We start from the raw sequence: 13,403 nt of genomic DNA, 5'->3' as shown, positions 1-13,403 counted from the left end.
CTGCCTTCTCCAGTTGGCGTTTTGTTAGGCAAAGGAAGTTAGGAAAGCTATGGGTAAATTAGACTCCTCTGCCACTTTCTGCAGTGCAGAATCACATAGCAATTTGGAAGTTGCCCGGCAATGCTCTTGGAGGAGGGGCAAGCAGTGTGAGCATCTTCCCACCCAAGTGCTGGCCTCATCTCCTCGGTGACAGTGGGCCACTGCTGAAAGCCCAGAGAGAGGGCAGAATGAAATTTGCATCGCTGCGTTGTATGACCAGGGTCTGCTTGGGCTTTGAGATGAGCCGGCACATGAGAATTCTGGAATGGGGTCCAGCAGCAGCGGCCACCCCTGGCCCTCCCCAGACGAGGCCAGTTTCATGTCTCTGGGCTGCAGGACAGATGCCACGTTGCCCTTTGTGGGAATTGGCAGGGCAGCTCTTCCCCCCACTTCCACAGCAGAGCATCAGTATCACTGGGCTGGAGCTACTACAGAGCTGGTTCTAGTGAGAGTGATACTAGTCGCTCCTGTCAGCTGAGCAGGATGTGTTCCCATGCTCATAAAAATTATACGGTACATCCTGTGGGCTGGCACAAGCCCACGTGGGCAACTTCCTGAGGTGCTCGTAGGTGCACTGGGCTGTGACTCCTTTCTTCCCTGGGTGAGTCAGAACTTTTGGTGGCAAATTACAGAAACCCAGGTTGGGCTGGTGAAGGCAAACACACACAGGGACGTCTCAGCTCTCCTAAACCAGTGAGCAGGCTTCGACTGTGTTCAGGCATGGCTGTCATCAGGACCTGGACCGTGCGCTCACCATCCTCAGCTCTGTCTTCCTGCCAGATGGTGTCGCCGTTGGGCAGGCACTGCGGTGAGGTGGCCCTGAGACCGGCAGGCTTTCATCCTCCCAGCTTCCTCCCAAGGAGAGTGCACCTGTTCTTGGTTTTCCCCCAGCGAAAGTCTCAAGGCTGCCTCTCATTGGCCCAGTGTGGGTCACATGCTCATCCTCCAACCAATCCCTGGCCCAGGGGATGCAGGAGTCTGATTGGCCAGGCCGGGATCACATGACCACTCCCAGAGCCTGCGGAGGGAGGATGGCTCCTGGGAGGGTCTTGCCGAATCTCCTCCCATCGTGGAAGATGGGGGCGGGGAATGGGAGGCAGTCGGACCCCGCCTCAGGGGTTTCCTAACCCTTCTGACCGCCCTCCCAGCGTTCTTTCGTGTTACGCCCCCCGCAGGCACATCACCCGCGGAGGGTCAGTGGCGGGAGGACAGCTGTGAGCGGGCCGGGGCAGGCGATGAGGGAGGCCAGGAGGTTTCGGGGAGCTGGGGGTACGACCTATTTACCTGATGGCCGCAGGTGCAACCCCAGCCGCCCGCAGTACGCGGGAGCACGGAGGGGGGCGCCTGCGCCATCTTGGGTTTTCCTCAGCTGGGGTGGGCTGCACGCGGCGGGCCTGAGGGGCACACGTTTCCCGGGTGGGCGCTGAGGGTGGAGGGCAAAGGAGGCCTGGCCGGGCCGTCCTGTCACCTGGGGCTTGCGCCGGCGGGGCCGGTGGTGCCCCCGACCGGCTGATGGAGCCGGGGCCTAGGCGGGAGGAGGCCCCCAGAGATTCCCCAGCACAGGCAGCTCCTGACTCTGGTCTCCGTGTCCTCTTGACATGAGTCCTTTTGTCTTCCCGAGCCCCAGTTTCCCCACCTGTAAAGACTGGACTCTCTTGAGATTCTTTCTAGCCTGGACACGGGTGGTTTCTCTCCCGCGGAAGGCACCGTTTACCTGCACCCCAGCAGCCTTTTGGGGCCCCCTGGCTCTTACCTGTGTCCTCAGCTGTTTCCCCAGCCCCCCACTGCCCAACCCCCCCACTCCCAGCTCTGCTCCGACACAGGGTCATACTGTGACCTGTGACCTGCACCCTGCCGGAGCTGACCCTGTCCACCGCTTCTCAGGACACTTTTCTGCGCCTCACCCTGGCCATGCCTCTCAGCACAGGTGCCCAGCCGTCCGCCTGAACTGGGTGCTTCTGGAGAACTTGGCCCTGGTGACTCAGAAACTGTAGAGGTCATGGGGTGAGGCCGGGGGGCTGAGGGGCGGCGGGAAGTGCTGCCAGAGTGGGGGTTCTGTAGGGGTGAGGCCGGGGGGCTGAGGGGCGGCGGGAAGTGCTGCCAGAGTGGGGGTTCCGTGGGGTGAGGCCGGGGGGCTGAGGGGCGGCGGGAAGTGCTGCCAGAGTGGGGGTTCCGTGGGGTGAGGCCGGGCGGCTGAGGGGCGGCGGGAAGTGCTGCCAGAGTGGGGGTTCCGTGGGGTGAGGCCGGGGGGCTGAGGGGCGGCGGGAAGTGCTGCCAGAGTGGGGGTTCCGTGGGGTGAGGCGGGGGGGCTGAGGGGCTTTCCCTGACGTGGTGCATGTTGCCACTGCTGCCTGGGCTATGGCTCAGGGGTCCCTCAAATGCCACTCGCATCTCTTGCTGTCAGTGGGCAAGAGGGACCCAGTGGCCCGGAGAAGGGTCAGGAGGACCTGCATGCTGTCTTCCTTGGAGTAGATGAACTACCAGGGGCACTACCAGGGTGTCTGGAGGGGCCATTGCTCTGCGGCTGATCGTGTTTCTTTTCTGGTTTACTCTCAGGTGGTTGTGACAGGGCGGCCCACCCGCAGATGCCGAGGACTGGCTTTTAATCTTGGTGGTCACTGAGAGGGACATTACTGGGGCCCAAGAGTCCCTGGAGACTCACCACCATGTCGGGATCCACGCAGCCTGTGGCGCAGACGTGGAGGGCCGCTGAGCCCCGCTACCCGCCCCATGGCATTTCCTACCCCGTGCAGATTGCCCGGCCCCACACGGTAAGTAAGGGGTGTGTATGTGTTCCCTGGGGCCACCCTTGGGGCCTTCTCTCATCGAGGTCCCCATAAGGGCTGGTGCGTCTCTAGTGGTATCTGGCCAGGGCTCACTGTGTCCCCCGAGGGGAAGTGGGCTGCCACGGCAGAGACTGCTGGTATCTGGAACTTCCAGTACAATCTCTTAGCTCCCACTTTAGAGCTGGGAAGATGGAGACCGTTGCCAGGTTGAGCTGGGATCTCTGTCTCCCTAGGCCTCAGTGGAATTTACATGTAAACATGGAGCACACACTGTATACATTTTGCTGGCAGCCCAGCCTCCCCAAAACTCTTTGCTTTTTGAGGTGGCCTATGGGGGGGAATATTGCTGATAACCCCTTGCCTCCCTGATCCTTGACCCTGGAGCTCATTCACTCTGGTGATGGCTTGGGGCTCTGAGATGATGAAGCTCAGAACACATCAGTGTCTCCGAAGCCCTGATTTGGGGATCCACGTATTGTTTGCCTCACTGAGGAGCCACTCCATCTCTGGGGGATGACCTACCTGTGGAGAGGCTCACGTGCTCTCATGTGCCGGCTTGTACATGTGTGTGCTCTCGATCAGCTTTCCTAAGCTGTGTCCCGCTCTGTCCATCCACCAGTGGGGGCCCATTTCCTGCCTTCAGCTCTAGCTGCATGGTACAGCTGTAGGGATGGGCCTTTGGTTCTGCTCTGTGGACATTTATTGGGTACCTTGGTGCTTGCCAGAGGGCTCTTAGGGCCTTGGGCCTCCCCATTTGACCAACTGGCAGCTCAGCGAGGGGATGTGGGGCCTTGTGGGCATAGTTGGGGGAAAGGCTGGCTCTGCTGGCCTGTGTTTGTGTACGTGTGTCTGTGTACGTGCACATGCATGTGTGTATACTTCTTGGCATGGTTTCTCATGAGAAGAGAGGAAGTGGCATGGGAGGGCATTTCTATCAGTGAGCATGTGAACCCACTGGCCGAGAGTGGGGGTTGTCCCAGACACAGTGACCTCTTGAGAATTTGGCCTCCCACCCTCTACCCCTGGGTCCTTCTTGAGCCAGCAGGGCTAAATGGGCACCTTATGGAGCCCTGTGACAAGAGCTTGCCCCTGGGTAGAGTCTTTGGATTCCCACAGACAGCCCAGTGAAAGGGCAGCTCATGTTATTATCCTATTTTGCAGATGAGGGGACTGAGGCCAGGAGATTAAACCACAGGCCTCAGGGGAGATCACTGCCAGGAGACAGTCGGCTTCAGCTTCAGGATTCTGAGCCCCCGTCATGGAGACTCTATTAATTGGGCACCTGCTGTGTGCCCAGGACCAAAGAGTGTGCTCCTGGGGGCGAGTTATTATCATGTAGTGTTGTAGTCTTTATCGTGATCACCAGCAACAACAACAACGCTGCAACCTCTCATTTACCTGTGGCAGGACAGACGTTCTCTGCGGACAGCAGCACTTGCTGCTCCGAATCACTGTGAGTGGGTCTTTTAGCTATTTGTAGAGGAGGAATGTTCTGTAGATGAGGAAGCAGGCCCACTTGCTCATGCTTTCTGAGCTCAGTTTTTTATCTATAAGACAGGGTCACAAGAGCACTTGTCTCCTAGATTCTCGTGGGGATTAAATGAAACGACGGATAAAGTGTTTATGGCAGCACATGGCACACACTCTGCCCGACATGTCCGTTTGATGTTATTATTCCTTGTTATTGTCACTGTTACTGCAGCCTCCTGGAGGCTGCCTCTCCCAGGGACCCGTGGCCGATGCTTCTGGCTTCTGTCTTGATTCTCGTTCCCTGCTGCTAGGTTCCCACCCCTCTGCCATCCCCCCCTCCCTGTGGGCACAACCCTGGGAAGTCCTCTGGTCTCTATAGCCCCCGCTCTCCTACCTTCCCTCCTGTCGTTTGCCTCATCTAGGCCCTCAGCTGGGCACTCTCCTGGTCATCTGGGGTCACTGGCTGACCCATAACATCTCCTTTTCTTCCCCTGCTGGGCTGTCAGTGACGCGGGATGTGGCTGGACAGGACCCAGCAGTCACCACCCACTCGAAGCAGGAGGCTGAGGCCAGGGGTGAATGGGCCCCTAGGGTGGCTGTGGGGTGGGGTGTTCCTGTCCCGTGTGTGGTGGCAGCTGTGGGGCCCCAATCCCTGACCACCCTGCCTTGTGCTGGGATGGCATAGCCCTGCTTGTCACCTGAAAGGCAGGAGCAAGAATTCTGGGCATCCCGGGGGTTGTGGGGGGTCTCCTGGGCATGTATTCCGGCTGGAGCTATTTGCCCTTAGCTGGTGGGAGGTCAGCATTGGGTCTATAATCTGGAGGTTCCCCTCCCCCCTCCCGCCCCTGGTACAATTCACATGCCCTCTAATCCCTTTTCATCAGCCTATTTTACAGGTGGGGTTTGTGAGAGCCTCCCTTTTCCAAGTCTAGAAGACAGAGGGTGGAAGAAAGGGGAATTCAAGGCACAGGGAGATAAATGCTCCATCTGAGAGCCAGGCAGGAGCCCAGTGTCCTGGCTCCTAGCATAGTAGCCAAGGCAGGAAGCTGGGAAGAAGGGGAGAGCTTGTACCCAGTGACCTCTGACCTTTATGGGGCTCAGTTCTCTCTCACACTCCTAAAAGGCTTACCTTCTGGGATAGCCCGAGCTGGCTCCAGAGGCCTCTTGCAGGGTGCTCTGGCTCAAGGCTGCTTGGATGGCCAGTCTCCCCTGGAGCCAGAACCTCTAGATGTGGCTTTGAGTATCTCTGTTCCTTCCAACCTACTGAGTGACACTGGGCTGCTCACTTAACCCAATAGAGCAACCTGAGTTTTCCTATCTGCAGTATGGAGTTGTGGGTCTGAGCTTCAGGGGAGGATGTTTGCAAGGTGCTCAGGGTGGTATCTGCATGCAGTAAGCATGTTGTAGACCTTTCTTTCCTCCTGGCAGGGTGACAAGAGCCCCAGGGAGAGCCTCTTTTTCCTTGGGGCTGCAGGACCCTGGACTCTGAGGGACTCTGGACTGTCTCATCTGCTGGCCCACACCTCTAGGCTGCCTGCTGTGCTCTGCACAGCCCAGATGGAAGGCATAATTCCAGGTGTGCTTGCAGGCAGAGGCCTGGACCCAGGGCTGTGGAAATCCCAGTGTTCCTCTGACCACTTCAGGAGCGTGCTTGGCCTCTCTGGATACCAACTTAGGCACACTGTATGTTGCTCGTTGAATATGATTTGCCCTACCCATGGAATCTGTGTCCTGTTCTCTCCACCTCTGTGGTCTTGGCTTCCCTCCCTCACAGAATCAGGACCCCACATCTTTCCCTGAGGGTCTCCCAGGATTGAGAGTCCCGACATACCCTCCTTGCCTTGCTTCTTATCAGTCTTTCTGCAGTTTCTCCTCCCAAGTCCACAGGAACTATTTGAACTTCCCTGAGTTCTTGGAGTCCTTGTGCTAAATGAATGTGTTCAAGTCAAAAGGTGCAAGGCCTGACTTTAGCACTACCCCTTTCTGCTGTGTGGCCCTGGGCAAGTTACTTAATCTGTCTGTGCCTCACTGTAGAAGGGTAGTTAGGAGTACAGCTTCTGGAGCCAGACTGCTCACATTCATGTCCTGCCTAAAAGACATCCCGGCTGTGGAATTTTGGACAAGTGGCCTTACCACCTTATGCCTCAGTTTCCCCATTATCTGAGCAAGGTAATTAAGGGATTTTCAGGGTCAGGTTAGCTGACGTAGGCAGAGGCCTTTGCACAGTGCCTGGACAGAATTAGCACACAGTGGTATCAAATAATGGTGATGTTGATTTCAACGATGGTGTTGTTATGACAACATAGCATGGGTATCCTTTTCCACCTTGCCTTTGGGCTCTTCTTCTGGAGGAGGGTCAGCAAACCTTCCCTGTGAGTATTGCAGGCTCTTCAGGCCATTTGGGCTCTGTCACAACTGCTTGGCTCTGCTGCCCTTGTAGCTTGAGAGCAGCCCGCCCAGATGCAGAGGGATGGCTGAGTGCCGAGCCAGGCTTTGGCCTTGGGCCCCATTTCTGACTCCTGCCCTGGATTGGTGCTTGTCAAACTCTTTGTGGGAAGGCTGAATCTGGTGAACTTGCAGATTGCCCCCAGCTGGTACATGGTTGTGCTGCATGTGCCCCAGTTCTTGGATGCGGGGGTGGGTTGTGGCTAAGGCCAGCAGCGTGGATACTGGCTGTGGCACAAACGCGTGTGTCTTCTGTATCCTCCTCGTCACAGGCCAGCAGCGTCATGGGCCCCACGTGGAGCTGCGCTGCCCTGGCTTCAGGGTCAGGGATCCAGGAGCCTGCCTGGGCCAGAGGGATCACCTCATGTGCCAGTACTATTGTAGGCCCTGGGAACAGAGCCTTGAGCAAATCAGAAGCATCCCTGCCTCTGGCAGCTAGTGTTCCCATGGGGGAACAATGAGCAGGGGAGGAAAGGGGAGGGATGGCTGGGGTTGCAGGGGTCCTAATTGAAGTCAGGAGTCGGGGAAGGATGCCTCACTGAGAAGCTGACATTGGAGTCCAAACCTGAAGGGAACTAGAGGGCCAGGCATGGGGAAATGTGGCTAAAGAATGTTCTAGGTAGAGGGAATAGCACATGCAAAGGCCCTGAAGTGGGAGCCATCTTGATCGTAGCCCCTACTTCTCCAGGAGGGACCCATGAGTTCTTTGCCTGCCATGTACAGTTCCAGATGTTTCTTCAGCCCCTTCTGGGGTGAGAAGCCCTATCCCAGGGATCATTGAGGAGCATGCCTCCTCCTAACACAGCCACAAGGAAAATCCTCCTCCCAGTCCCTCCTTCAGATATCTCCCAGAGTCCAGGCCCAGTTTGGATTTGACCTGATGCGCAATGCCCCAGCCCCTCTGTCCATGTAACCTCACAGGAGAATCTGGGTAGAGACATGCCAGATGGGGTTCCCTCCTGGCTACACTGTTTTTCCACAGCCCCACGTCACCTACCTGGGGAGTTTAGGGGCATAGTTTATTGGCTAGCCCCAATTCCCAGTGTCAGAGGCACCATGGCTGGAGAGAAGCCAGCAGAGGCAAGTCGGAGCCTCACCTGGAGACTCTTTTCCTCTGATTTTTTTTTTTTCCTCTGATTTTCTGAGCAGGAGCTCTGGAAGCACGTAGCAAGGGCAGGGCAGGCCTCTTCTCCCCGAGTCTGGTTCGCTGCTGTCGTTCAGGACTGGCCCCCTGTTCCTGCCTGTTCCTCAGCAGGAAGCCAGCTTGGGCCAGTCTTGGGGCTCAGAGCCTCCCCTCCTTACTGTGTGACCTGGAAAAGTCACTTAACTTCTCTGTACCTGATTTCTCATGTTGCTATGGGACTATGTGTGATATCTCGTCGTGGTGTTGTAGGGATTACGTTAGTGTGTTTCAAACTTTTAGTGGCAAATGGACACAGGCAATTTGTGTACAATGGGTATTGTTGCTATTTTAACTCCCAAAGAGTTCTCATGCTCCGAGATGTGGCTGGGAGGCTTGTAGCCCAAGTGCCTGAGGTATCCAGTCTCAAGTGAGCCCCACCTTGGGTCAGTTTCTCTCTTGGGGTCTCCCCAGTTTTTGCCTTCCTATGGAGCATCCAGACACCCTTGGGGGTTCCTGGGTTCAGCCTCGGGGACCTGCTTCAGGCCCTGTGGTGGAGTTTCATGAGGACCCTGCACGAATGGCCCCAAGATGCTCTTTGGAGGGACTTTGCAGACAGACATCTCCCTCTTGGGTCCTAAACTGAGAAACGGAGGCCAGAAAGTTTGTGAAGTGGCTTCTTTCCCCCTCCTCCTCGTCAAGGGCCCCATTTGCCATGTGCCTTTTCTGCCTCCATTGGCAGGTGTAGGCACTGTCTTGCTGTGGCCCTTTCCCAGGGGATCGGATTGTCTGTCTCTCTGCCGCTTTGCTCATTTTGCTTTTGTGTGAAAGAGCCGGTTGGAGAAAATTTTCCTCCTGGCAGACTGCAAAGCCTGCTGATTCCTTCTCACACCTCTGTACGTGTGCGCGAGATCTTTGCCTGGCAGCCTTGCCGGCGTGATCCCAGAGGCCCTCACTCCCTCCCTCGAGGCCTTTCTTCCTCCTCCTCCTTCCCGCCTGCCGCCCTGCACGAGCACCTGGTGCATCATGCTAGATGTTGCAGAGTGGGGCAGGAGGGATGTGCTGAAACCTTCTCTGCCTTTTGGAAGCTGCCCTTCGTCTTGGGGGGTGATGCTTTGGAGAGTTAAGGTGGGGTGAGTGGTAGGAGGGACAAAGGCCTCTTTCCCAGGTAGGTGCCTTCTTCAAAGATGAGGAAACCTAAATCTCAGAGGGTTTGAGCATCGGACAGCCCCCTCCAGCCTGAGGCACCTTGTAGCTGTACCCTACGTTGGGCTTCCTCAGTGTTTCCAGCCTCTGAAGTTGACAGGGTCCCTGTTCATTCCATTTATTCATCTGCTCTAACCTTTGGCCTCTCAGCCTTCTAGATGCTTGGTATGGAGGGTCTGAAACACATACATTCCCAGCACACCTGCCTAGTATCATCTGATCTCTTTGCAGAAATAACCACTTAAAAAACAAAAACCAAACAACAGAAGACTTACTAGGTGTTTAGGGAAAATTGGGAGAATTAAGAGAGGTGCCAAGAAGGAAATAAGTCATACGTGGTGCTGCTCTTCCTAAGCCTCACCTGTGTCAGACATCACTAATTGATTGTCACACATAGTAGAACTGAGTGTTCTAGGCAGACAGCGCTGATCGATTTGGGTTACTATGTATGGTGTGAAGCCAGTCCTGTTTGCTCTTTTGAGAGACTTGTTTTTATCCTTTTAAAGTTTTTTTTTTTTTTTTTTAAAGATTTATTTACTTATTTGCAAGAATGAGAGAGCACAAGTGGGGGGTGGAGGGAAAGGGAGAGAATCTCAAGCAGACACCCCACTGAGTGTGGAGCTCCCCAGAGGGCTCAACTTCATGACCCTGAGATCATGACGTGAGTCAAAATCAAGAACCGGACACTTGACCAACTAACTGAGCCATCCAGTTGCTCCTCCATCCTTATTTAAAAAAAAACCTTTTAATGTGTCTGTAGTCAGAATGTAGTCGATAATCAGGATATATCTAGTTTGTTAGTGTTCAGTTTTTCCTCAGATGGTCAGGGACACTAGGTGGCATTTTACTGAAGAAGGAGGGTTTTGCTTGCAGTGTATCCTGGTGACTTTGATCTGTGCTATATATGACATACATGTGTGGCTTTTACTGTCACACAGCAGACAGGGGAGTCCCAAGGCGGTGCCTTGTCTTGGAAGCTGGCCTTTGAGTCTCACAGCCCGGTGGTGTTGGCAGTGTCCTGCCTGTGCTTCTCGGTCTCACGCATGCTGCACCCCGCTCCTTTAGTGGCCTGGTTGGTAGACCTGCAGTCTGTGGCTTTTCCAGCTGTCTGCTGACACGTGGACTTGGCTGTGTCCTCTGGAAAGAGGGCATAATCGCAGAGCACTGTGGGTACCAGTGTGGCGGGGAGTGAGGGACGGAGGCCGTCAGCCCTAGGTACGCACTCTGGCCACTCTAGGCTTCAGGAGCTGCGTGGGGATGTGGGCCTGGGCAGGGAGCATGTGACTCTGCCGCCTCTGCCTGCCACTGTGAAGTGGGCAGTTTTCTCTTGCTCACTTCCTGGGCCTCCTGCTGCAGGACGTCGGGCTGCTCGAGTACCAGCACCACCCCCGTGACTACACCTCACACCTGTCGCCTGGCTCCATCATCCAGCCGCAGAGGAGGAGGCCCTCCCTGCTGTCTGAATTTCAGCCTGGGAATGAAAGGTAAGGAGAGGCTGGCATGTTGCCTGGCTCAGAGCTGCGGCATCATGTCTCAGGTCGGGGGATGGAGGGCTGTGCTGGGGCAGGAGCAGGCAGGGTTGGTGTGAAATGAGGGGTCACTTGGGGCAGGAGCAGGCAGGGTTGGTGTGAAATGAGGGGTCACTTGTGTGCTTTTCCTTGTCCTCGTGTAGCTGTGACTTGGCAAAGATGGGGATGAGCGGGATGAGCCATGTGGAACCTCTGACTTCCTACCAAGGGCCTTCAGTGGTCTCTGGGTGTGTGGCTAGGCAGGAGGGGTTGACCACCAAGATGTGCAGGGACAGGGCTGGGGTGCTGGTTGAGAGGGACATGTCCATAACTGGGTGCGCACGGGGAGCCCCTTCCTTTCCTCCCTCTGTCCTCCTCTTTTCTGCCCCTTGCTACCAGAAGAGGTCCTCTGGCAGATGTCTGCCTATCTGGGCTGGCCTGCGTTTCCTTAAGACCCTTAAGTAGGAGGGAGGGAGCCAGTGCAATGGGATGGGGACCCCAGTGAGAAGAGGACCGAGGTCAGAGCAGGGCCCCAAGGTGCCAGAGATAGTAACAGCACTAACTGCTAAGAGTCTTGACATCTGGCACATGCTGGTTCATTCGAGGCTGTGGGCACACAGCGGGATCCAGGTAAATGGCCCTTCCTGTGGGGAGCCCACAGTCTAGCAGGGAGATGCATCACAGAGACCACACAAAATGACCCCAGAATGAGGCATGTGACTATTACCTATGGGGTGGGGAAGGTATTACCTCTCTGGCCAGAGTGGCCAGGAAAGGCCTCTCACAGGAGGGGTGCTTGTCTAGTGTGTAGCTGACCAGAGAGCTGGGTAAAGGTACTCCAGACAGAGGGAACAGCACATGCAAAAGCCCAGAGATAAGAAGGCACTTGGAGTGTTCAGGGAGGGCGTGAGCTTAAAAGGCATTTCAGCAGAGACACTGTTTAGGCTGTCTGGTAAGGAGCCGTAGCTGGAGATGGAGTATGCGAGTCTCGGCTCTGCTGTGTGTGCTCAGGCAAGGCATGCCCTCTCTGGGCCAATTTTGTCCTCTGCAAATGGGGGAGCAGGTTAAGGAGAGCCAGTTGGGAGTGATTAGGTTGGACAGCTCGCATCTCTGCCCCAGGTAGCCTGGCTAGGTAGCCTGGCTGAGTCAAGAAGGAGGCGAAGGCAGGGTTAGCAGCCAGAGTGCTATGGTTGGCTAGTGATGTCTGCCCTGGGTGGATGATGTGCATATAACATCACCTGTGTTATTATCTGTGCTGGACCCACAAGGCTTTTCAGATTTGCTGTGCCCATGAATCACCCTGGGGCTCTTGTTTCAATGCAGAATCTGGTTCTGTAGGCCTGGGGTGGGACTCCAGACTCTTGTTTGTAACTAGCTCCGGGTGGGGCTGATGCTGCTGGTCATGGGCCACACTCGCTAATGAGGGAATTGCCAGTACATCCTCTTTCTGTGAACATAATGAACGTAGGCTCACAGGAAGATAGGTCTGTGCCCTTCCACAGGTGGGCACTGCTCTCTGAGGGTCCAAGAGGGTGTGGTGCCCAGCAGGTGCTCATCAGGAGAACGGTAGATATGATACCCTGTGTCCTTGCCTCCATAGATCCCAGGAGCTTCACCTGCGACCTGAGTCCCACTCATACCTGCCCGAGCTGGGCAAGTCAGAGATGGAGTTCATTGAGAGCAAGCGCCCTCGCCTGGAGCTGCTGCCTGACCCCCTGCTGCGGCCCTCACCCCTGCTGGCTGCGGGCCAGCCTGGGGCCTCCGAGGACCTGTCCAAGGTAAGGCCTGGCTCCAGACGGGCCCTGCTGAGGATTCAGTTTTCTTCTGTGATTGGACTGGGTGCAAAGCGACGGGTTGGTGTGTTGGACTGAGGCACAGCTCAGGCAAGCGTCCGGGAGGCAGGGCTGAGTGCAGGGCACAGTGCAGCTGGGCAGAGGCCAGGCCTGGGCTGAGGTTGGCTCTGCAGGGCACTCCTGGCCAGAGAGGGACCACACCTGCCTATGTCCAGCCTGTAGGGCCACAGTTTCCCCTGTGCCCTAGAGAGCTCTTCTGCTTTACTCCTCTTTAAAACAGAAAGTCGAGCTGAGACAGGGGGGTGAGGATGTGTAGAGATTACTGTGGGAGGTTCTTCTGCTATTTCAGTAAGTCTCAGGACAGTTGAGGTTGGAAGCTTCTTTGGTCTCCATTTACACAGAGCCAAGCTGATGGAGGTGGTAATGGAGCAGTTTCCGGGGCTGCCCCGAAACTGTTGTTCTACTGTCACTGCCTGGGATGGGGCAGGGACGGTGGCCAGGTGACATGCTCATTCTTGGCCGGCTGAGTGATGATGGATGTCACTTCTGCATGTGCTGTTTCCGTTCAGTGTCTTCACCACCGTGGGGACACATGTTAGCTCATTAACAGTCTCCCAGCTGCTGGGTGAGGTCAGTCCTCATGCAGCACTGGTGGGTGTGGGAGCCAGGCCAGGCGATGGAAGTGGATCATTCGAGCCTGCTGGGTCCTCTTCTCTGTCTGATGCTGGATGGGATTGGATGGTGGGGTTTCTGGCCAAGGCAGGCCCTCCACTGGGAGGCTGGCATAAAAGAGGTGTTCCCGTGGTGGTGGTGGTGATGATAAGTTAACATTAAGTGAGCGTGTCAGGTAGTGTGCCAGCTGTGAGTGTCATTCCTTTGTGTCTTCCCAGCCCCGTGAAGTGTGATCACAGAGCATACTTTCTCTAAAGGGGCCCAGCTTAAGAGAGAAAGCCACTCGCCCACAGTCGCTGGGAAGTGGGCACCGAAGGCCAGGCAGCCTGGGTCTGCCACCCCTCCCTGCCCACCAGGCTGTCCT

At 56.1% G+C, this 13,403-nt stretch overlaps 1 protein-coding gene across 21 annotated transcripts in view; it reads left to right on the top strand.

The window, feature by feature from the left end:
* The window catches only part of NCOR2 (nuclear receptor corepressor 2), a 210,850-nt gene that overhangs the window by 62,410 nt on the left and 135,037 nt on the right, over positions 1-13,403 (top strand). For all 21 annotated transcript variants that reach the window (XM_041729398.1, XM_041729399.1, XM_041729400.1 and 18 more), the window contains 3 exons: positions 2,596-2,810; positions 10,423-10,550; positions 12,175-12,352. In XM_041729398.1, coding sequence (XP_041585332.1) covers positions 2,706-2,810; positions 10,423-10,550; positions 12,175-12,352 — 411 coding nt within the window. In that variant the 5' untranslated portion in view covers positions 2,596-2,705. The remainder of the gene's footprint in view (positions 1-2,595; positions 2,811-10,422; positions 10,551-12,174; positions 12,353-13,403) is intronic.

The sequence above is a fragment of the Vulpes lagopus genome, chromosome 14 (assembly GCF_018345385.1).
Source record: "Vulpes lagopus strain Blue_001 chromosome 14, ASM1834538v1, whole genome shotgun sequence".
In the NCBI taxonomy this organism is placed as follows: domain Eukaryota; kingdom Metazoa; phylum Chordata; class Mammalia; order Carnivora; family Canidae; genus Vulpes; species Vulpes lagopus.
The sequence above is the reverse complement of the archived record's forward strand: the minus strand, read 5'-3'. Positions and strand labels throughout refer to the sequence as shown.